General features: G+C 43.6%; 1 protein-coding gene across 1 annotated transcript in view; it reads left to right on the top strand.

Moving 5' to 3' along the window:
• LOC124718672 overlaps window positions 1-25,699 on the top strand; it is a 237,470-nt gene that overhangs the window by 45,707 nt on the left and 166,064 nt on the right. Inside the window, exon 4 of the mRNA XM_047244298.1 lies at window positions 2,349-2,518. Coding sequence (XP_047100254.1) covers window positions 2,349-2,518 — 170 coding nt within the window. The remainder of the gene's footprint in view (window positions 1-2,348; window positions 2,519-25,699) is intronic.

The following is a 25,699-nucleotide window of genomic DNA, read 5'->3' as shown; positions in this document are numbered from 1 at the left end:
CTGTTGGAATTTCGCAAGTTCGTCGGAATGCACAATGGAAGTGAATGGATGCAGGTGATCAGACGGGATGCTTACGTACGTGTCACCCGCCACAGTCATATCTAGACGTATCAGGGGTCCCATATCACTCCAGCTGCACGCTCCGCACACCATTACAGAGCCTCCACCAGCTTGAACAGTCCCCTGCTGACATGCAGGGTCCACCGATTCATGAGGTTCTCTCCATACCAATACACGTGCATCTGCTCGATACAATTTGAAACGAGATTCGTCCGACCAGGCAACATGTTTCCAGTCATCGACAGTGTGATGACTGGCCCAGGCGAGGCGTAAAGCTCTGTTTCCTGTAGTCATCAAGGGTACACAAGTGGGTCTTCGACTCCAAAAGCCCATATCGCTGATGTTTTGTTGAATGATTCGCAAGCTGACACTTGTCGATGGCTCAGCGTTGAAACATTCAGCAATTTGCGGATCGGTTGCACTTCCGCACCGTTGAACGAATCTCTTAAGTCGTTGTTGGTCCCATTCTTGCAGCATCTTTTTCCGGCCTCAGAGATATAGGAGATTTGATGTTTTACCGGATTCCTGCCATTCACGGTACACTCGTGAAATGGTCGTACGGGAAAGTCCCCAATTCGCTCATACCTCGGAGATGCTGTGTCCCATTTCTCGTGCGCCGACGGTAACACCACGTGCAGGCTCACTTAAGTCTAGGTAACTGCGCAAGGCACTTGTCTCATATAGGCGTTGCCGTCCGCAGTGGCCTATTCTGCCTGTTTACATATCTCTATATTTTAATACCCGTGCCTATACCAGTTTCTTTGGCGCTTCAGTGTATCAATAAAGACTTAACCCTAGGACGCCCAAGCCTTTTTTTCTAACTTGGATGCCTAAGGGGGGGGGGGGGGGGGGGAGGGGTGTTCGGCGAGCCCACAGGTATTAAATAAGTTTACTGACGAAAAATTATAACTTTCAGAATGGTTTATGTATTTTAACTAAGGCATCGGTTTATAAATGTTGTTAATTGTTATAAATTTGGATTGAGTGGATAAAAAATTGACATATTACAATAAAAAATACAGATGTGTTCATATACAATAGACTACTCTGAGTCCTCAACTTCAAGGCAAGAGACACACTTCACAATGTTTTCTGAATGTGTGTTACACACATACTTATGACACTGTCCACAATACTGTTTTGGTTTACTTAGGTTGTTGTACTTCTGCTTCTATGTTTTAGCTTTTCTTACACAAATATGGCACCGTCCTTTCCCTGCAGGAGGCTGACGTGCTTCTGTTGTCACTTCTTTGATTTTATTTTGTAGAATAGTCTCCACTGATTGAACAATTTGGTTAGATAACTCTCTTGCATTGGCTCTTCTTTCTTCTACCTGCAATTCCACTAGTTCCATCCCAGCTTGCAGAAGATAAAGTTTCCATTTGTTGTGTTTCTTTTCATTCCATCTTGGATGTTGCTGGATGAATATGGTGGTTGCCTTGATAGCACAAATGTCGATGAGAGAGTAAAATACAGATAGAGGTCATCTCTTTGTTCCCCTCCGCAGGTGTACATACGCGCCATTTGATCATGGTATCAATTCCACCCTTTAGTGGGATTATAATATGCATTTATCTCGGTTTTATTCTTCTCTCCTCCAACAGTGCCTTTATCTTGGTGCATTGTTGACAACATCAGTAAGCTTTTACTTGGTTTCGTTTTTGCTGTGTAGGACACCAAAGTTACTGGAGGCCTACGTGTTCGAAACTGCACTAACTCACTGCAAGATTACAAGATAAATAACAGCTGACTGACATCAACAGCCACTTCCTCTGAAAGTAAACCGATTGTTGTGAATATCAAGAATACCGACCAACAAGAAATTAACTTGCATTGTTGTAGAGATGATAAATACGAAATCCTACTAAGGGAAATTTTCTATAGCGTGGAAGCCTAAGGGGGGCAGGGGGGTTTGTTGGACCCATAATAAGTTTATTTATTTTTTCTTTCAAAGCAGGAATTTTCTATAAAATATATTGATACGTTTCATAAAATAGCCAACAAACAATAACTCAAAGGGAATACGTAGTATGAAAGTTACTTGGGCAAAAGCAGGGGACATAAAAAAAGTTGTGGGTTCAACAACCCCCCCACCCTCACCCCTTAGGCGTCCTAGGGTTAGTATGTCAGAGTAGCTGGTAAGTGGTTTCTGATTGCTACATCCATCACTGAAAGTATCCTCAAATCTGAAAATTCTGTTGAGCCATACGATTTACTGTCGTGATGAATGCATGATTTAATGGATGAAGCAGTCAGTGGTGTGAACACTCCGTCCTTCCTTTGTCCAGCTGAGCTACATGTTCCTGGGGCGCGTGCTGCGACTGGCACCTGCTGGCGACATCTTTGGCCAGCAGGAGGAGCTGAGGACGAGCATCGAATGCTGGGTGGAAATGCTGCCCCTGCTGGTGGACTCCAGCCCCTGGTCAAAGGGCCACGCCAGCCGGTTCATACACATAAGGTGAGTCACCTGAAGCTAAAGCTGTAACACCACCATAGACTATCACGAGTGATGTAAGCCATGGCAGTTTTTCTAGTAGCTTTTTTTTTCTTTATTGTTATTTTAATCACCTTTTTACAAGGCGGGCTGTCAGCAGCATATTACGCTGTTCTTCAGCCGTGAGTGGTACAATAATAGGACATACAGGTGGCACAGATAATACAATAAAAACGGCGTGCCAAAAACTGTTGATACGAAAAACAATAAACATTAAGCCGTTCACGCTGGACGAGAAAAAACACTAACACTAGTTGAAACGGCGCACATAACACGGATGACGGCGACGTCACACGTGAACAGTGGTGGCGTGACGGCGAAAGAACACTAAACACAAAACGAAGCCACACACACGAGACACTGATGGCGATGATCTCCGGCGCACGAATGTCCACTGAGCGTGTACGAGTCCGGCGACCTGCCAAGAGAGGAGGAGGAGGAAGGGGATTGGGAGAGGGAGAGGGGAGAGCAGAGATGCCACAGGCAGGGGAGATAGGGGGATGGGAGGAATGGGTAGAGGAAGCCCAAGGGAAGAGGAGGAGGGGGAATGGGGGGAAAAGGAGAGAGAAGGGAGGGAGGGTGCCTAAAGGAAAAGACACAAGAAGTGGGGGGGGGGAGGTTCAAAGTTGATAGGAGGGGTAGATGGAGGGGAGGAGGACATCATCAGGGAGGGGGAACTGGTGGAATCCACCTTGGGAGAGGGTAAGGAGGGTGGAGAGATGGAGACTGGGTGGGACGTGGGAATACAGGCGCGGCAGTGGGCGGGGGTGGGAGAGGATGGGCGAGACAAGCGGGTGAGGAGGATCGAGTTTGCGGGAAGTGTACAGGATCCGTATCCTTTCAAGGAAAAGGAGGAGGTGGGGGAACAGAAGGAGATCGTACAGGATCCGCATGGGGGAGGGGAGACGGATGCGATAGGTGAGGCAGAGAGCATGGCGTTCAAGGATTTGAAGGGATTTATTAAAGGTAGGGGGGTCGGAGATCCAGGCCGGATGGGTGTAACAAAGGATAGGGCGGATGAGGGATTTATAGGTGTGGAGTATGGTGGAGGGGTCCAGACCCCACATACGGCTGGAGAGGAGCTTGAGGAGACTGAGTCGGGAGCGTGCCTCGGCTTGGATTGTCCGGAGATGGGGGGTCCAGGAGAGGCGACGGTCGAGGGTGACGCCAAGGTACTGAAAGGTGGGGGTGAGGGTGATAAGCCTAGTAGCTTTCGGCAGTTAAGATCATAAGTGTGTCACTTGTACGTTAGGTGTGTTGCATACCTATCGGGCGTTACGTAATTTCTATCGCTTTGTTCAGACATGTGATCGCTGTCTTACTAACGGGTGATCAAAAAGTCAGTATAAATTAGAAAACTTAATAAGCCACGGAATAATGTAGGTAGAGAGGTATAAATTGACATGCATGCTTGGAGTGACATGGGGTTTTATTAGAACCAAAAAAAGTTCACAAAATGTCCGACAGATGGCGCTGGACAACAAAACTTCAGTGACTGCGCATGACAATTGTGTATAAAAGGAGCTGTAATGAGGGAGAGAATCAGATGCGCCAGCAGTCGCAGCATGTTGACGTTACCTGAAAAGGCGCTTTTAAGGAAGCTGTATTATCAGAATGGGGAATGTGCTAGTTCAGCGTTACGATCCTATCGCCATAGGAAGGGGATTCGAACGGGTAAAGGTCCGTTGACAAATGCAGCTGTGGCGAGAATGATTTCGAAGTTCGAAGCCACGCGTTGTTTAGACGATAGATCCCGTAGTGTCTGACCGAGCACAAGGCGTAATGCCGCTGAGACAGTTCAGGAAGAAATGGAGACTGTAGCGGGTTCGTCTATGCACGGGGACGTCAGCGCTCGTGCAGTCGCACGTCGCACCGGCGTTCCATACACTATATGAAACGTCCCCTTAGAAAAATTATACATGACTGTGCTTAAACTGACACACAATATATTTTAGCGCAACGTAATCTGACTTTCAATAATCCCTACAAGAGAATGGCCCTGACTAAATTAGCCTATATGTTTCACAAATCACTTACCTCACAAAAATTTTCGTTACTCGAACTACTCAATACAGCGAGCACCTTAACTGCCAGCTAAATAAAAGATTCAAACTACTGAAGGCACTAACTACTGATAGGCATAGTTAGCAAATGAAAGATTTTGATAGAGAACAAACAATGTATTTACCTTAATAGTGTTCAAAAGTCATTATATATATATATATATATATATATATATATATATATATATATATATATATATATAAGTCCATGATATCCAATATTACAAATTTACTCTTTCTGATGGACACACGTCCAGATCATCCGCTCTCATAAATCCGCCATCTCACTTCCCCACATCCACCACTGCTGGTGGCTCACCTCCCACTGCGCAAAGCTACGCGCTGTTAACATCCAGCTGCTCAACACTACAATAGCGACTATTGCAACAATGCCGACCAGCCTCAGACTGCACACAGCACAGTCAGAGATTTTCATATTTACCAATAAAAAAACCTATACAGCCTACTTACAACTACTGTTTAGTTGGCACTTGGGCGTACCCTCCGATGCTATGCGTACAAAATCCATCGGCATCACGAACTGTTACCTGGCGATTTAGTAAAGCGGAGGGCATTTGCGGTGTAGGCGTTTCAAACGGTGGCGGATGATGACGATTGGATGAGCAGCGTGTTGTGGACCGACGAAACTCATTTCACGCTCCGAGGGTCTGTCAACGCCCACAACTGCAGAATTTGGGCTACCGAAAATCCTAGAACTGTCGTGGAAACTCCATTGCACGACGAGAAAGTCACGGTATGGGTTGGATTTACCTCATCTACCGTCTGGGGCCTTTTTCCTTCGAGGAAATGCGTGATTCTGGTTTTGTAACTGCTACCGTGACGGGTGAGAGGTACGCCGATATGTTACAGAATCGCACATCCCTAGCCTCGCTGATAAACACCCGCTGGAATGTACTATGTTTATGCAGGATGGCGCTCCACCCCATATTGCTAGACGCGTGAAAGATCTCTTGCGCGCGTCGTTTGGTGATGATCGTGAGCTCAGCCGCCACTTTCGTCATGCTTGGCCTCCCAGGTCGCCAGACCTCAGTCTGGGCGATTATTGGCTTTGGGGTTACCTGAAGTCGCTAGTGTATCGTGATCGACCGACATCTCGAAGGATGCTGAAAGACAACATCCGACGCCCATGCCTCACCATAATTCCGGACATGCTTTACAGTACTTTTCACAACGTTATTCCTCGAGTACAGCTATTGCTGAGGAATGATGGTGGACATATTGAGCATTTCATGTAAAGAACATCATCTTTGCTTTGTCTTACTTTGTTACGTTAATTATTGCTATTCTGATCAGATGAAGTGCCATCTGTCGGACATTTTGCGAACCTTTTTTTTCTGTTTTAATAAAATCCCATGTCATTCCAAAGTATGTGTGTCAATTTTTACCTCTCTATCTACACTATTCTGTGATTTATTCAGTTTTCAAATTTATACTGACATTTTGATCACCCAGTAAATCCCCCCCCCTACCCCACCCAATAATGGAAGCGGTGAATCGTCTGGAAACTGAGTGAGGATATACGCGTGTATCAAAAAGAGTCACCCAACTCGGCATGTCTACATTTCTGAAACTAATAAACATATACAACGAATTTTGATTTTTGATGAGCAGGAAACTCAAAAATGTTTTTTCATACGTTTTTATGGGTGTTCAGTATCTCCTCCTTGAGATGCCTGGCATATGTCAATGCAGTATTCAAGTTGTTCGCACTTTGCAGCGAGCATGTCTTGAGTTTGCCGGCCGAAGTGGCCGTGCGGTTAAAGGCGCTGCAGTCTGGAACCGCTGGACCGCTACGGTCGCAGGTTCGAATCCTGCCTTGGGCATGGATGTTTGTGATGTCCTTCGGTTAGTTAGGTTTAACTAGTTCTAAGTTCTAGGGGACTAATGACCTCAGCAGTTGAGTCCCATAGTGCTCAGAGCCATTTTTGAACCATGTCTTGAGTTACAGCTTCCAAAGCTGCCGTCTCAGTTCATTCTTTGTTGTTGATAACGAGGGCGCATAAATAGAGTACTTTATAACCCCCACAAGAAATACTCACATATAGTCAGGTCCGGTGACCTTGGAGTCCGGTAAGCTAAGGCTGGACTGGACCACTTGGTCCAGTGCAATCAATCTATCACTCAGTAATCTTTGATTTAAAACGTCCCACACTTCCAGATGCCACTATTGCGGTACCCCCTCCTGTTGGTATATCAAGCAATTCAAATCAGTCTCCAACTGCGGGAAAACAAAGTTCTGAAGCATATGGAGGTATGTGCTTCCTGTAACAGTGTTCTCGGCAAAAAAAAATGAACCGTACACCTTTTCCCCTTGAAACTGCACAAAACACATTAAATTTTGGAGAGTCCCTTTCACGTTGTACAAGTTCATGTGGTTTTTCAATATCCCATATTGTCACATTATGACGGTTGTCCGCAGCTCGTGGTCGTGCGGTAGCGTTCTCGCTTCTCACGCCCGGGTTCCCGGGTTCGATTCCCGGCGGGGTCAGGGATTTTCTCTGCCTCGTGATGACTGGGTGTTGTGTGGTCTCCTTAGGTTAGTTAGGTTTAAGTAGTTCTAAGTTCTAGGGGGCTGATGACCATAGATGTTAAGTCCCATAGTGCTCAGAGCCATTTGAACTTGCCATTTGAACTATGACGGTTCACGTTTCCATTTAAATGGAATGTTGCCTCGTCACTAAACACCAAGTGCGGAAGAAAACTGTCACCCCCCCCCCCCCCCCCCCATCTTGCCAAGAACGGAACTGGAGAACTCCACACGTTGTTGTTTGTCACCTTCAGGAAGAGCTTGCAGTAGCTGAATTTTGTACGGTTTCATGTGTAAAGGTCGACGCAACACACGCCAGACAGGGGGGATGCTGAGCTGTCGAGCTGCACGGCCAACGGATTTCAGCGGACGCCTTGTGAAATTATGGCGGATGCGTTCGACGTCTGTGTCAGACACTCGGGGACGGCCCGTCTATTTGCTTTCACACAAACAACCTGCTTCTCGGAATTGTTCGTGCCATCGTCTAATGCTCTGTGCTGTAGGAGGATCTACATCATACCTAGTTCAAAAGTCATGCCGAACGGTTATAACTGACCCGCACTGCGCAGAAACGTAGAACACAAAACGCTTTCTGTTTTCCCGACACCATTTTCACTAGAACTGAAGTGGGCACACACTGCTGCTACCCAGCGGGCACGAAGTAAATCTGTTTGTTCTTTTCAATAGTTTGTTGTTCATCCACATATCTCAGTTCTTTTAAATCAGCTGATCCTTTATGATAAACACTGTATAACCAGTCACGTAGACTATGGAACATTTTCGTTTTACATAGTTGTCCTCATGTATGACACTTAAAAATAATCGGTTTTTATAGCAAAATTGTCAATATTTAATTCAGGTTTTATTCGAAAATTGTTTATTTATAACATGTAACAGATACACATTGTAGTAAAATTAAAAACAACACAGATTTATCATTTAGCGCTAGAAAACAAAATCATGGGAAACATCCTTTTAATACCTCATCGAACTTGTATAAAACATATTTCTGGCATTTCTGGCATTCATCCACAACTTCTGCACTAACAAATAATAACAGGAAAAGTTAGTCTATGACCATAATCAAGGACATTCTACTGAATAAAAAAAACCAATAATAATATCGATTTATTTTTATTTTTATGCTTGTAAACTATAGGTGTTTACGTAAGAGAGTCAGATAATCAACTAATTTTTATTGCCTATAAAATGCCATTTGTATTGTGCGGTCCTAACTATATGCAAAAAAAAGTGCCTAAGATGGCATAGTTAAGGAATAAATAAAAGCCGAAAAGAGAAATTGTGTTTAACAAATGTCTCTTTGCTGGAGCCAGTAATACCAGGACAGTGGGTAAAGAAAATCATGACATCTTCATCAGAGCCTGCATGTCAGGAGACCACTCTGTTATGTTGTTATTATTAAGGGCTTGTAACTATATAAAAAAATCTCTTGCTTGTACGTTGCACCCGTTCATTTAAAATAAAATCGTGTATATGAATGAAATGTGTAAAGATTTCCAATTCCTCCAACAAATCAAGTCCGTAGCTTTCAACTTCCTAATACAACAGCACTAAATCTTCAAGTTTCTGCGTCTAGTGTTCGAGAAGTAGCTGGTTTTCGGTGAGAGCTGAATTGTATACATTTCCACCTCCTTTTCCGAGTAAGTATTCTGTGTATCTTATTTTAAAAGAGCTCCTTGTCTGACCTGTATAATAACCAGGACAATCGTTTCACTCAATTTTATGTGGACCTGAGTTTGCGAACTGTTTGCCGATTGTGTGGATCAAATTTGGTTTCACACTATTTCTAACAGAGAAAGCGCCACTGTAGCCATATTTTTTACTCAAGAGTTCGACAATTCCGTATTGTACGTTACGTGGAAACGGCACAGGAATAAACTTCTCTGTTCTCCCTTTCTATCTTCCTATTGCTGCTACATAAAGTTGAACATTTACTGGTGCGTTTTCCGTTAGGATGCGATCGATTTCATTACATGTATTTCTTTTTTAAAAACTGTGGTGGACTAGAGATGTGCTCTAAACACGATTTATTGCACAGTGATAAACAATGCGGCTTAGTGGGGGCTTGTGGCTTTTAAGAATCTGCGCGAATTACGCTGTCTGCTTAGGTGGGCCTAAAAAATATCGAAATTAATCTTATTATCCTGAAAAAATAATTTCTAATTTAAGAAATTTATTTCACTATTTTCGTTTTGCATTTCTTTTGTAAATTTTAGGTATGTGGAACACTTGCTGTAAATCATTGTCAGAAAACTGTGTCGTCTTCACAAGCAAGCGTATAAAAAAAAGGAACCATTACTCTTTTAAGATCAGAATTACTTTCGAAAAATATTTCTTCCAGGACATTTACGAATATATCTCCTGGTATTATTGTCGGTTGCTATGAGAGATTTGTTTTAAATATGGCAGCGCGGGATAGCCGCGCGGTCCAGGGCGCCTTGTAACGGTCTGCGCGGCTCCTCCATCGGAGGTGCGAGTCCTCCCTCTGGCATGAGTATGTGTGTTGTTCTTAGCGTAAGTTAGTTTAAATTAGATGAAGTAGTGTGTAAGCCCAGGGACCGATGATCTCAGCCGTTTGGTTCCATAGGATCTTACCACAAATTTCCAAATTTTTTAAATATGATTTTTAAGCGAATTTTTGTGCTATCAGTGTGACGAGACAGAGGTTTCCCATCAGAAAAGCACGGAATATACAGATGTAAAATGTTGTCAGAGCAGGTCTCATTTCACACGAATCAAATCCTGTGCGTGGGCTGGCTGTTCAAGCGTTATCTGTTTTGTTGTTCACAGGAACCGACAGCTTACCAGGCACACCCCACTGACGGCTTCTGGGGCCAGAAGTGATCACCAGCGCAGACATTTTAGGAGGAGGTGACGAGGCGACTCGGGATCACTACTGTGCGGTCACTACCTCAGGAACGAAGAATGTGAACTGCCTCACACTGGGCAAAATGAGTTCTCGAATGGACACAACTGAGGTGGACCAAAACTGCCTCACATCGCTTCAGACTGGACCGCTTCACCTCTCTCCAGGTTCCCGTGGGGACCATGAGACTGAAATCGTGTCTCTTATAGAGACCTCTTACGTCTATGTGGATCATTACTGCACAGAGGTTGGACAAAATAACCGGATCACACACCTAGTCTCTTGCAGGACTGCTTACGAACCGCCCTGGTACAAATGGAAAACAAAAATGATGAAATTAAATTTCTTACAGATGGTCCACAGAAAGAAACCTCTGGGAAGAAATTGTTGTTTACACTAGGTTGTCCACATTGTTTTCAGTTTCCCATAGTGGACACACTTTGATACAACTGCATCTTAGACTGACCGCTCCTTACAGAGTGGTTGTCATAGATATATTGTTCTATTTATATTTATCATTTGTGTATCTGTCAGATTGTTTGTGTTCTTATATTTAACTATTTATAAACAGTCTTTTCAAATAAAATGAATATCTGTTTGTTTGTGTTGTGATATTTTCTATTTATACACAACTTCTAGAGATATGTCAATAAATAATTGACACATATGTACCATATGTTACGTATAAAATAAATTATTAAAATTACCCACTAAATCACTAAGCCTTTTTTATTTATACACATATTTTTGTTTGTGTTGTTATATTTAACTATTTATACACAGCCTCTAGAGATATGACAATAAATAATTGATATGTATGTACCATATGTTATCTATAAAATAAATTATTAAAATTACCCACTAAATCACTAAGCCATTATTATTTTACACACATATTTTTGTTTGTGTTGTTATATTTAACTGTTTGTACACCGCCTCTTGAGGCATGACAATAAATAAATGACACATATGTACCATATATTATGTATAAAATATATTATTAAAATTACCCACTAAATCACTAAGCCATTACAATTTGTACACATTTTTTGTATTCTTATATTACACTATTTTTACACAGCATCCTGAGACATGACAATAAATAATTGACACATGTGTACCATATGCTGTCAGTAAAATAAATTATTAAACGTACCCAGTAAGTCACTAAGCAAATACTATTTATACACAGCCTCTTTAGATACGCTAAAAATCATTGATACCAATGTTCTGTATGTTATCTGTCACATAAATCATTAAACGTACCCCTTTAAGTCACTAAGCAATTACTTTCTGTGACTAATTTACTGTTCATGCAAGTGATCATGTTTAGAAGTGCGTCACTGTACACAAAAGTGTGTGATTTCAATATCAAATTAATCGCTACCTTTCCATTCAAATCAACACAGCTAGACGTTACTTTCATTTATCGGTTCTTCCAATATTGCGATTGGTCTTTTTCAGCTAGAATGCAATCCACTTGGTTGTGCACTGAGGTCACTAATATTCTGTTGTTGTTATACACGTTTGTCTTATTGCTTACCCAAGTTTATGCAACTAACCAATACATATAGCCATAAAGGAGATATTAAGTCTTCGATATGGACTGCAGAACCGCCTCAATTTAAAAAAAAAATCTTTACAATGCTTTTTCCTTAAAGAATGGTTTTTCTCATTTTTTATACTTCTCTGAAACAAACACATTAAAAAGCTGCCTTAATTTTAACGATATTTTATTTCTCAAAAATTGCAAAATTTCTTGTTTCCTTGTTTCCATCGCTTTTAAAACATCTGCAGTTCGAAACCCTTTTCAGGTCTCAGATATTGAAGAAAATACATTTTTGAATGAACGGTTTTAAAACACAGTGTTAAAAATAAACGAGAACAGTGTATTGAAATAGGAATCGTCAGTCGCAACTTTTCTAAGAATTATATAGTTACAGTGTATTAGTAGTTGTCAATTACGATGTGTACAATCCATTCACTTATGTTACGATATGGCATCAAAATCTACATTTCACCGGAGAGTACAAACAGGTACTTAAAAACCAACAACATATGTTTCACAAAACGCTTTTTCCATTGCCCAGGGTCTCGGTAGAACCTTCACAGTGGGGAGAATAGTTCTACAGCGTTTGGAATAAAATTTAAATATGAGGCCATCGGAAATAAGTGTTTCCCTTTATTGCGTTGTTCTTCCATTTATGTTTTAGGCCCACAACCTCTTTCGTCCCGAATTACAGCATTGCTTTCCCGTTAGAACAACAAGCATTTCAATGTTTCGTATTGGCTTTCTAATCGACCGCCTATATAATTATTCAGTCTTTTCTCACTCTGTTGAAATGTTGCCCCTATATCAGACATGCTGGCTCTTTTTTCTCCCTGACACAACAAACTCTAAACTTTTCATCTTTTACATTGTCTAAGTGATCTGGGAGGGTACACGTACTTTTCGCAGTAATTTTATTTCATTCCACTGAAAAATTGTGAAAACTGTCTATGACCCTGGAAGGTAGTTACGTTATGAGAGGTGCAAATTTTGTGGCTGATGTTTACTACAGCAAACACCTCTCCTGAATAGATTTATAAAGAAGATACTATGCACTCTAGGGTTTATATTATAGCCAAGTAGTCAGTACACGTGGCCAAGAATTAGGTATCAAGAGTTCGGGAAAGTAGAGGTGTGTGCTGGTGTGACATCCGAATGCTGTTGTTGCCACTTGGAACTAAGGAAAGTATTTTACGACGTCTTCTCGCATTGCAGAAAATAGGATGTGGTATTTAGGGAACTTTTCTTATTCTGGCTAGTTAGAAAGAAATGCAGACAATAAACGGGTATTCATTGGACAAACATATTATACTAGAACTGACATGTAATTAAATTTTCACGCAATTTGGGTGCATAGATCTTCAGAAATCAGTACGCAGAACAACAACCTCTGGCCGTAATAACGGCCTTGATACGCCTGGGCATTGAGTCAAACAGAGCTTGGATGGCGTGTACAGGTACAGCTGCCCATGCGGCTTCAACACGATACCACAGTTCATCAAGAGTAGAGACTGGCCTATTGTGACAAGCCAGTTGCTCGGCCACCATTGACCAGACGTTTGCAATTGGTGAGAGATCTGGAGAATGTGCTGGCCAGGGCAGCAGTCGAACATTTTCTGTATCCAGAAAGGCCCGTACAGAACCCGCAACATGCGTCGTGCATTATCCTGCTGAAATGTAGGGTTTCGCAGCGATCGAATGAAGGGTAGAGCCACGGGTCGTAACAAATCTGAAATATAACGTCCACTGTTCAAAGTGCCGTCAATGCGAACAAGAGGTGACCGAGACGTGTAACCAATGGCACCCCATAACATAACCCCGAGTGATACTCCAGTATGGCGATGACGAATACACGCTTCCAATGTGCGTTCACCACGATGTCTTCAAACACGGATGCGACCATCATGATGCTGTAAACAGAACCTGGATTCACGCGAAAAAATGACGTTTTGCCATTCGTGCAACGAGGTTCGTCGTTAAGTACACCATAGCAGGCGTTCCTGTCTGCGATGCAGCGTCAAGGGTAGCCGCAGCCACAGTCTCCGAACTGATAGTCCGTGCTGCTGCATACGTCGTCGAACTGTTCGTGCAGATGGTTGTTGTCTTGCAAACGTCCCCATCTGTCGACTCAGGGATCGAGACGTGGCTGCACGATCCGTTACAACTATGCGGAGAAGATGCCTGCCATCTCGACTGCTAGTGATACGAGGCCGTTGGGAGCCAGCACGGCGTTTCGTACTACCCTCCTGAACCCACCAATTCCATATTCTGCTAACAGTCATTGGACCTCGACCAACGCGAGCAGCAATGTCGCGATACGATAAACCGCAATCGCGATAGGCGATCAAAGTCGGAAACGTGCTGGTACGCATTTCTCCTCCTTACACGAGGCATCACAAGAACGTTTCACCAGGCAACGCCGGTCAACTGCTGTTTGTGTATGAGAAATCGATTGGAAACTTTCCTCATGTCAGCACGTTGTAGGTGTCGCCACCGGCGCCAAACTTGTGTGAATGTTCTGAAAAGCTAATTACTTGCATATCACAGCATCTTCTTCCTGTCGGTTAAATTTTGCGTCTGTAGCACGTCATCTTCGTGGTGTACAATTTTAATGGCCAGTGGTGTATGTATGTACGGTGAAGCACTAAAGAAACTGGTATACGCATGCGAATTAAAATACAGATTGAAATACAGAGATATGTACACAGGCGCTGCGAGTATCGTTTCACATTGTATCGAGTGGATGGACGCGCACGGGTATGGAGACTAGCTCACGAATCCATGGACCCTGCATGTCAGCAGGGGACTGATGAAGCTCTGTAATGGTGTGGGGCGTACAGTTGGAGTGATATGGGACCCCTGATACGTCTAAATACGACTCTGGCAGGTGACACGTACGTAAGCATCCTGCCTTGGAAATTTGGAAATTTGTCGTAAGTTCCTATGGGACCAAACTGCTAAGAAGATCGGTCTCTAGCCTTACACACTACTTAATCTAGCTTAAACTAAGGAGAAAACACATACACAAGCCCGAGGGAGGACTCCAACCTCCGAAGGGTGGTCGCTCGAACCGTGGCAAGGCGCCTCAGACCAAGCGGCTACTCTGCGCCATTCTGTCTTATCACCTTCATCCATTCATGTCCATTGTGCTTTCCGACCGACTCGAGCAATTTCAGCCGGACAATACGGCACAATACATCCAGAATTGGTACAGAGTGGCTCGGGGAATACGCTTCTGAGTTGAAACACTTCCGCTGGCCACCAAACTCCCCAGACATGATCCTCATTGAGCATATCTGGGATGCCTCGTAACGTGCTGTTCAGAAGAGACCCCCACCTCCTCGTACCCGTACGAATTGATGGACAGCCCTGCAGGATTCGTGGTGTCAGTTCCCTCCAGCACTCCTTCAGACATCAGTCGAGTCCATGCCACGTCGTGTTGCGGCACTTCTGCGTGCTCGCGGGGGTCCTACGCGACTTTAGGCAGGTGTACTAGTTTCTATGGCTCTGCAGTGTAGAACGAGAGGCAGTTCTCATTTACAATCACTCAGGAAAAACAATACAAAAATGTCAAAAACGCAAAACGTCAGTTCATATCAGGGGATAAAATTGTATAATAAACTGCCAAACGATGTCAAACAGATGTAACGTCCCCTTAGAAAAATTATACATCACTGTGCTTAAACTGACACACAATATGTTTAGCGCAACGCAATCTGACTTTCAATAATCCCTACAAAAGAATGGCCCTGTCTAACAAGAACCTATACCTTTCATGAATCACTTACCTCACAAAAACCTTCGTTACTTGAACTACTGCAATACAGCGAGCGTCAATACAGCCAGCTAAATAAAAGATTCTAACTACTGAAGTCACTAACTGCTGATAGACATAGTTACCAAATGAACGATTTTGATAGAGAACAAACCATGTATTTACCTTAATAGTGTTCAAAAGTCATTATATATATATATATATATATATATATATATATATATATATATATCAGTTCATGACATCCAGTCTTACAAATTTACTCTCTCTGATGGACACATGTCCAGATCATCCGCTCTCAAAACTCCGCCATTTCTCTCTCCACATCCACCACTGCTGACGGCTCACCTCCAACTGCGCAACGCCACGCGCTGTTAACAGCCAGTTGCCCAAAACTACGATAGCAAATTCCAACAATGCAAACCACCCACAGACTGCACACAGCACAGTCAGTGATTTCCATACAGAGGGCTAGGTGACGTTACCAACATAAAAACCTAAACAGTCTACTTACACAGGCACCTATAACTTCCTTCATAAGTAATACATACTGGACAATAACGATTATACAGGGTGAAAAGTATTTAAACCGACAAACTCTGGGAGGTTGTAGGGGACATCAAAACAAATATTTTTCCTTAATGTCATTTTTTCCTATGAGGATTATTTAAACCAGTGGAGGGCGTATTACGCTCTACAGTTGTAGGCAACTGCTGTCCACCAGTGTAGTAGTGCATTGTCTCTGTTTACTAATGGAGCAATACACCTGGAGTGAGTACACTGATATGGTTGGTGCGTACTACGTAGCGCACCACAACGGACGAGCTGCACAGCGGGTTTATCAGCAACAATATCCTAATCGCCGTATCCCGCATCATACGACCTTTGCTGATGTGTACCAACGTCTGCGTGAGACCGGGTCATTAGCAGATTACCTGGACAGGGACGCCCTCGCACGGTAAGAACGCTGCAATTTGAGGAAGCTGTCTAGCAGCATGTGGAGCGGGATCCTTCAGTCAGCACTCGTGCAATTGCACGTAACATGGGGGCGAATCAGACAAATGTAAGAACAGTCCTGCGACAGCAGTTGTTACGTCCATTTCACTTACAGCGTGCCCACAACATGGAACCAGTTGATTATCCACTCAGAGCACAGTTCTCTCAGTGGTACCTGGAACAGTGTGAAATGCATCCTACATTTCCATCCTCTGTGTTGTTTACCGATGAAGCAACGTTCGGGCGTGATGGAGTCTTCAACATTTACAATTCGCATGATTGGAGTGGGGATAACCCACATGCCACAGTTACTAGCGCTCATCAACTGCGGTTCTTCGTTAGTGTGTGGGTCGGTGTTGTTTGTTTAATTGGGCAGTATCTGCTAGCTAGGCCATTAAATGGCAGGCACTATTACAATTTTCTCGCCAGAGCATTGCCAGAATTGCTGGAAGACGTCCCGCTCCCTACAAGACAACGCATGTGGTTCCAACATGACGGGGCGCCGGCACATTTCAGTCGTCGTGTGCGTCGATTCCTGGACCGACGGTTCCCAGAAACGTGGATTGGCAGAGGTGGTCCTGTACCATGGCCTGTTCGATCCCCAGACATGTCCTATTTGGGGGAGAGATGCGCAACCTTGTTTACGCAACTCCTGTTGCACCAGATGAGGATCTGGTTGCCCGGATAGTAGCAGCAGCAGCAGCAGCAATAGCAGGAACAATTCATTATACTCCTGGGGTTCTTGCCTGTGTCAGACAGAACATGATCCCACGGTGTAACCTTTGTTTACGTGTCAGTGGAGGCATTTTTGGAAATCTACTGTAATTGAAACTGGGTTTTGTTAATCTGTTGTCTCTTGGTCATAAAAAAAATGGAAAATGTTTGTTGGTTTAATTGATTTGCCGCCATAGAAATCTTCCTCTACTGGTTTAAATACTTCTCATAGGAACAAATGATATTAGGGAAAAATATTTGTTTTGATGTCCCCTACAACCTACCAGAGTTTGTCGGTTTAAATACTTTTCACCCTTTATAGAGAGGGAGCGAAAGGCTATTTACAATTTGTACAGAAAGCAGATGGTAGTTATAAGAGTCGAGGGGCATGAAAGGGAAGCATTGCCTGGGAAGGGAGTGAGACAGGGTTGTAGCCTATCCCCGACGTTATTCAATCTGTATATTCAGCAAGCAGTGAAGGAAACAAAATAAAAATTCGGAGTAGGTATTAAAATCCATGGAGAAGAAATAAAAACTTGCAGGTTAGCCGATGACATTGTAATTCTGTCAGAGACAGCAAAGGACTTGGAAGAGCAGTTCAACGGAATGGATAGTGTCTTGAAGGGAGGATATAAGATGAGCATCAACAAAAGCAAAACGAGGATAATGGAATGTAGTCGAATTAAGTCGGGTGATGCTGAGGGAATTAGATTAGGAAATGAGACACTTAAACTAGTAAAGGAGTTTTGCTATTTGGGGAGCAAAATAACTGATGATGGTCGAAGTAGAGAGGATATAAAATGTAGATTGGCAATCGCAAGGAAAGCGTTTCTCAAGAAGAGAAATTTGTTAAGATGCCAGGAAGTCGTTTCCGAAAGTATTTGTATGGAGTGTAGCCATGTATGGAAGTGAAACATGGACGACAAATAGTTTAGACAAGAAGAGCTTTTGAAATGTGGTGCTACAGAAGAATGCTGAAGATTAGATGGGTACATCACATAACTAATGATGAGGTATTGAATAGGATTGGGGAGAAGAGAAGTTTTTGGCACAACTTGACTAGAAGAAGGGATAGGGTGGTAGGACATTTTCTGAGGCATCAAGGGATCACCAATTTAGTATTGGAGGGCAGCGTGAAGGGTAAAACTCGTAGAGGGAGACCAAGAGATGAATACACCAAGTTTAGAAGGATGTAGATTGCAGTAGGTACTGGGAGATGAAAAATCTTGCACAGGATAGAGTAGCATGGAGAGCTGCATCAAACCAGTCTCAGGACTGAAGACCACAACAAAAACAACAGAGAGAGTAAAGAATAGTAACAAGGAAAGATGGTAACTACACCATATTGCCGCATTTCACTATTTTCACAAATAAATCATGTGTCATGACGTAAAATGCATTACAGTGTAATTTATACGTTGTTTCGTACCTCTTTTTATCGATTTTGCGTTGGATTAATTTAACTTGGTATCATATTATGCTTTTGCTTGTTTTCAATTCTGTGGAGTGACACCGACTCCCAGAGGAGGTGTGCACGTAACCTGTCTTTCTCTTTCATTTTCAATTTACTTTCTTGATCAGCAAATTCCAGTTCTGTGCCGATTTACTGCAGAGCATGACAATGTAAGTTATGCTCTGACTTGGTGGAGGAGGAGGTTCCGTTAGCTTTCACGGCACAGTACCACGATGGGCACGCAAATAAAAAAAATTAAAAAAAACTGGAGGAGCACCCAACGGCACTTTCCTGAGCGAGGTAAGTGACTAATGTGCGCACATGGAGAAACGGACTTCCCCACTATAATGGATCTTTATTTACGTGGCCATTACGGCACTCCAACCCCAGTTCTCGATACCAGTAATATCGTACTACTTTTCTGGGAAGTAACAGACATATTTTTGTGACAATATTCACATTTGGTTTTATTAATGTATTGGTACTCCGATGTATCGATATATTACAGTGATATGGTTCTTGTGTGTATTCATTTCAACATCTACATTCTACATTTATACTCCGCAAGCCATCCAACGGTGTGTGGCGGAGGGCACTTTACGTGCCACTCTCATTACCTCCTTTTCCTGTTCCAGTCGAGTATGGTTCGCGGGAAGAACGACTGCCGGAAAGCCTCCGTGCGCGCTCGAATCTATTTCACATTCGTGATCTCCTCGGGAGGTATAAGTAGGGGGAAGCAATATATTCGATACCTCATCCAGAAACGCATTCACTCGAAACCTGGACAGCAAGCTACACCGCGATGCAGAGCGCCTCTCTTGCAGAGTCTGCCACTTGAGTTTGCTAAACATCTCCGTAACGCTATCACGCTCAACAGATAACCCTGTGACGAAACGCGCCGCTCTTCTTTCGATCTTGTCTATCTCCTCCGTAAGCCCGACCTGGTACGGATCCCATACTGATGAGCAATACTCAAGTATAGGTCGAACGAGTGTTTTCTAAGCCACCTCCTTTGTTGATGGACTACATTTTCTAAGGACTCTCCCAATGAATCTCAACCTGGTACCCGCCTTACCAACAATTAATTTTATATTATCATTCCACTTCAAATCATTCCGCACGCATACTCCCAGATATTTTACAGAAGTAACTGCTACCAGTGCTTGTTCCGCTATCATATAATCATACAGTAAAGGATCCTTCTTTCTATGTATTCGCAATACATTACATTTGCCTATGTTAAGGGTCAGTTGCCACTCCCTGCACCAAGTGGCTGCAGATCTTCCTGCATTTCGCTGTAATTTTCTAATGCTGCAGCTTCTCTGTATACTACAGCATCATCCGCGAAAAGCCGCATGGAACTTCCGACACTATCTACTAGGTCATTTATATATATTGTGAAAAGCAATGGTCCCATAACACTCCCTTGTGGCACGCCAGAGGTTACTTTAACGTCTGTAGACGTCTCTCCATTGATAACAACATGCTGTGTTCTGTCTGCTAAAAACTCTTCAATCCAGCCACACAGCTGGTCTGATATTCCGTAGGCTCTTACTTTGTTTATCAGGCGACAGTGCGGAACTGTATCAAACGCCTTCCGGAAGTCAAGGAAAATAGCATCTACCTGGGAGCCTGTATCTAATATTTTCTGGGTCTCATGAACAAATAAAGCGAGTTGGGTGTCACACGATCGCTGTTTCTGGAATCTGTGTTGATTCCTACAGAGTAGATTCTGGGTTTCCAGAAACGACATGATACTCGAGCAAAAAACATGTTCTAAAATTATACAACAGATCGACGTCAGAGATATCGGTCTATAGTTTTGCACATCTTCTCGACGACCCTTCTTGAAGACTGGGACTACCTGTGCTCATTTCCAATCATTTGGAACCTTCCGTTCCTCTAGAGACTTGCGGTACACGGCTGTTAGAAGGGGGGCAAGTTCTTTCGCGTACTCTGTGTAGAATCGAATTGGTATCCCGTCAGGTCCAGTGGACTTTCCTCTGTTGAGTGATTCCAGTTGCTTTTCTATTCCTTGGACACTTATTTCGATGTCAGCCATTTTTTCGTTCGTGCGAGGATTTAGAGAAGGAACTGCAGTGCGGTCTACCTCTGTGAAACAGCTTTGGAAAAAGGTGTTTATTATTTCAGCTTTACGCGTGTCATCCTGTGTTTGAATGCCATCATCATCCCGGAGTGTCTGGATATGCTGTTTCGAGCCAGTTACTGATTTAACGTAAGACCAGAACTTCCTAGGATTTTCTGTCAAGTCGGTACATAGAATTTTACTTTCGAATTCACTGAACGCTTCACGCATAGCCCTCCTTACGCTAACTTTGACATCGTTTAGCTTCTGTTTGTCTGAGAGGTCCTGGCTGCATTTAAACTTGCAGTGAAGATCTCTTTGCTTTTGCAGTAGTTTCCTAATTTTGTTGTTGAACCACGGTGGCTTTTTCCCGCCCCTCTCAGTTGTACTCGGCACGTACCTGTCTAAAACGCATTCTACGATTGCCTTGAACTTTTTCCATAAACACTCAACATTGTCAGCGTGGAGCAGAATTTTTGGTTTTGATCTGTTAGGTAGTCTGAAATCTTCCTTCTATTACTCTTGCGAAACAGATAAACCTTCCCCCCTTTTTTATATTCCTATTTACTTTCTGTGAGACTGTCATAATCTTTGACTTACTTGTAACCGTTTTGGCGCGAATGCGCACAGAGAAGTCTTTGTTTCACTTTGCAGAAGTTAAGTTGTTATTTCGCTTTGTAAAAGAACAGTCAAGTCTCGTGTTTGGTTAAAGTGGAAATTAAATATATTAAGATTGATACAAAACTGTTTTCTTGATGATTTGACAATTAAGAAGAAGTATATGTGAATTTACAAGAAGTTTAATAAAAATGTGGGTCCTGAACACCAACTGAAAAATTATTTCTACCATACCATTGTTCTGATCTGTGATCATTAAGAATTTCCTGAAAAACGCATTTATTAGGTCTTCAAATATTGCTAAAATATAGATCTGGACCTTCTAGCTGTCAAAGTGGAATCACCCTAGAATCAGCAAGATGAGCCACAACAACTTCGACGAAATCTACATGGGAATCCACTCAAGATAAGTGCCAAAATTAATTTTTTTTATTGTGACTTCAGTATTTCCATTCTGACGATACCATCCACAGTCAATAACTTTGTTGTTGCCCTATAAAGCGAACATATGCTGCGTGAGAAACATTATTCGTCTGATTTCTAACCTACTTTGCAAGTGTTTGCAGGAGAGGTGTTTTATTGGCCCATCAGCTCCTACAAGCTCCTGGTAGCTTCCTCTCGGCAGAAGGGCGAAAAAACAAGGCGTAATTCTACGCGCTCTTCTCGGGTTGGTCCGTACTGCCATGCAGATACGCGTGACAGGCGACTGGTCGGTAAGGTCTGCGAAAAAAACGCGAGAAAAGTGACGCCTTCGTCGCTGAAGTGAAAACAGAGAGTTTTGAGCTTTTGGGGTGCGAAGAGTTTAGTCGAGCAGCTTTGGGGTTGCTGAAAGTGCAATGAAATATTCGTGTAGTTCCACAACGTTCAGTCGGGCTGCGTTGGGACGTTATGCAGATCATGAGGAATATTTTGGTTGCTGACCAGTCAGATAACAGCTTAGAGTAATTACGACTTGAAATAATATGGTTGTAACTTTTCAAATCCAATACACAGTGGCTGTTCTTGCGTATGCTAACTTTCCAAATGAGAGTTTTTACTTCAGATACTAACCTGACTGTGTACAAGATGTAATTTCATGATCACTAGTAGCTGGATGTGACCATTATTTTGACTGCATGTGAAGCTTCTGTGTTTGAAGACTTGTAATTTCATACAGTTTATTCAGTGCTTATGAACGCTTCTGCCTACCACATGAAAATATTATGTTGCTCCATAAAGTTTACAAGTAGCTAGCTGCAATGGCCAGGTATGTAATTATTCCAGTTTTCTAGTAGTCCATCACCTCCTTTCTGCTCTCTGTTCCATCTCCTCCTTTATACCCTCTCTGTCCACCATCTGCATCCCCTCTCTCTGTCCACCTTGATTCTCCCCCACTATCTGCCGATCTATTGCTGCCTGGCCATCCCCTCCTCTCCCCTCTAATCCCACCTCCTGTTCCCCCTCTATTTTACATTCCCCCCTCTGTCCTGTCATCCCCTGTTCCTCCCTCTCTCTCTGCCTTCTTTTCCTCCCCCTGTCACTTTTCTCATTCGTCTTTCCTTTCTGGGCCCCATCTCATCCCTCTTTGCCCATCTCCTTTCTCTGTCCACTTCCTCCTCTCTCTTACTGCTCACCTCCTCATCCCGTCTCTCTCACCTATTTCTACCTCCCACTGCCTCCATCCATTTCCTCTTTCTCTTCTTTCTGTCCCTCTTCTCCCCTCTCATTCCCCTGACTGTCAGTCTATCTCCTCTCCCCTTTCCTCTCCACGTTACTACTCTCACCTGAATACGAGGTTGATGGTTCTTACCCCACAGTATTCCTAACTGCTAATTTGGCTGAAATCGATCCAGTATTGTAGAATCAGCTTTTACGCCTTTATCTATGTACGCACCAGAGAAATATATTTCACATACATTTAATATATTTCACACATATTTGTATACGTGTATCTCTAGCGAATTCTGAACTGCAGTTTCATCTTCACACAGCCCCATGTTTCTAACACCGTATCTCCAGAACTTTGTGGTGTACAGTGATACAATTTTTCAGGTACATTCTCCAGCAGATGGACTTACTGTCTTCGAAATACAGAGATAGTAGTAAGCACTCCGTCTACAGGCCACAAGTGGCCCATCGGGACCATCCGACCGCCGTGTCATCCTAAGGGGAGGATGCGGATAGGAGGGGCGTGTGGTCAGCACATAGCTCTCCTTGTCGTTATGATGGTTCTCTTTGACCGCAGCCGCTACTATTCGGTCGAGTAGCGCCTCAGTTGGCATCACGAGGCTGAGTGCATCCCGAAAAATGCCAACAGCACATGGCCGCTGTATGTTCACCCATCCAAGTGCCAGCCACGCCCGACAGCGCTTAACTTCGGTGATCTCACGGGAACGGGTGTATCCACTGTGGCAAGGCCGTTGCCTAGAGTTAGTAGTAAAGAAGTAATAAAATGATATGTTATGCATGTTGCGATAGTTTTTCACGTACGTCAGTGTTTATGACGTCATATGTTCTGGACTATGTGACGTAAAATGTAATACTTTTTCCGGCACGTTCAGAGGTACACTGAAGAGCCAAAGAAAATGGTACGTCTGCCTAACATAGTGTAGGTCCCCCGCGAGCAAACAGAAGTGTCGCAACACGACGTGACATGCACTCGACTAAAATCTGAAGTAGTGCTGGAGGGAATTGACACCATGAATACTGAAAGGTTGTCTATATATCCGTAAGAGTACGAGGCGGTGGATATCTCATGATCAGCACGTTGCAAAGCATCCCAGATATGCTCAGTAATATTCATGTCTGGAGAGTTTAGTGGCCAGTGAAAGTGTTTAAACTCAGAAGAGTGTTCCTGGAGCCACTTTGTAGCAATTCTAGACGTATGGGGTGTCGCGTTGCCCTGCTGGAATTGCCCAAGCCTGTCGGAATGCATAAGAGACATGAATGGATGCATGACCACACAGCATGCTTACGTACGTGTCACCTGTCAGCGTCGTAGCTAGACGTATCAGGGGTCCCTTATCACTCCAACTACACACGCTTCATACCATTACAGAGCCTCAACCAGACTGAACAGTCCTCCGCTGACATGCACGGTCCATGGATTCATGAGGTTGTCTCCATACCCGTACGCGTCCATCCACTCGATACAATTTGAAACGAGACTCGTCCGAGCAGGCAACATGTTTCCAGCAATCAACAGTACAATGTCGGTGTTCATTGGTACAGTGGAGGCGCAAAGCTTTATGTCGGGCAGTCATCGAGGGTACTCGAGTTTGCCTTCGGCTCCGAAAACTCATATAGATGATGTTACGTTGACACAAATTGACGGCGCAGCATTGAAATCTGCAGCAGTTTGCGGAAAGATTGCACTCCTGTCGCGTTGAACGATTCTCTTCAGTCGTCGTCGGTCGTGTTCTTTCAGTATCTTTTTGCAGCCGCAGTGATGTCGGAGATTTGATGTTTTACCAGATTCCTGATATTCACGGTACAATCGTGAAATGATCTTTCGGGAAAGTCCCCACTTCATCACCAACTTGGAGCTCGGCGATGCTGTGTCCCATCGCTCGTGCGCCGAGTATAACAACACATTGGAATTCACTGAAATTTTGATAAACGGCCATTGTAGCGGCAGCAACCGATCTAACAGCTACACGCGACACTTCTTGTCTTATACAGGCGTATTCTACCTGCTTACATACACTATGTGATCAAAAGTATCCGGACATCTGGCTGAAAATGACTTACAAGTTCGTGGCGCCCTCCATTAGTAATGCTGGAATTCAGTATGGTGTTGGCCCACCATTAGCCTCGATGACAGCTTGCACTCTCGCAGGCATACCTTCAGTCAGGTGCTGGAAGGTTTCTTGGGCAGTCCATTCTTCACGGAGTGCTGCACTGACAAGAGGTATCGATGTCGGTCGGCGATGCCTGGTGCGAAGTCGGCGTTCCAAAACATTCCAAAGCTGTTCTATAGGATTCAGGTCAGTACTCTGTGCAGGCCAGTCCACTACAGGGATGTTATTGTCTCGATCATGTTGAAAGATGCTATCGCCATGCCAGAATAGCTCTTCAACAGTTGGATGCAGAAGGCGCTTAAAACACCAATGTAGGCCTGTGCTGTGGCAATACCAAGCAAAACAACAACGGGTGCAAACTCCCTCCATGAAAAACACCACCACACCATAACACCACCTCCTCCGAATTTTACTGTTGGCACTACACACTCTGAGAGATGACGTTAACCGGACATTCGCCATACCCACACCCTGCCATCGGATCGCCACGTCGTGTACCGTGATTCGTCACTCCACACAACGTTTCCCCACCGTTCAATCGTCCAATGTTTACACTCGTTACACCAAGCGAGGAGTCGTTTGGTATTTACCGGCGCGATGTGTGGCTCATGAGTACCCACTCGACCACGAAATCCATGTTTTCTCACCTCCCGCCTACCTGTGGTAGTACTTGCAGT

The sequence above is a fragment of the Schistocerca piceifrons genome, chromosome 10, assembly GCF_021461385.2.
Source record: "Schistocerca piceifrons isolate TAMUIC-IGC-003096 chromosome 10, iqSchPice1.1, whole genome shotgun sequence".
In the NCBI taxonomy this organism is placed as follows: domain Eukaryota; kingdom Metazoa; phylum Arthropoda; class Insecta; order Orthoptera; family Acrididae; genus Schistocerca; species Schistocerca piceifrons.
Note: the sequence above shows the minus strand (reverse complement) of the source record. Positions and strands in the feature narration are given on the sequence as shown.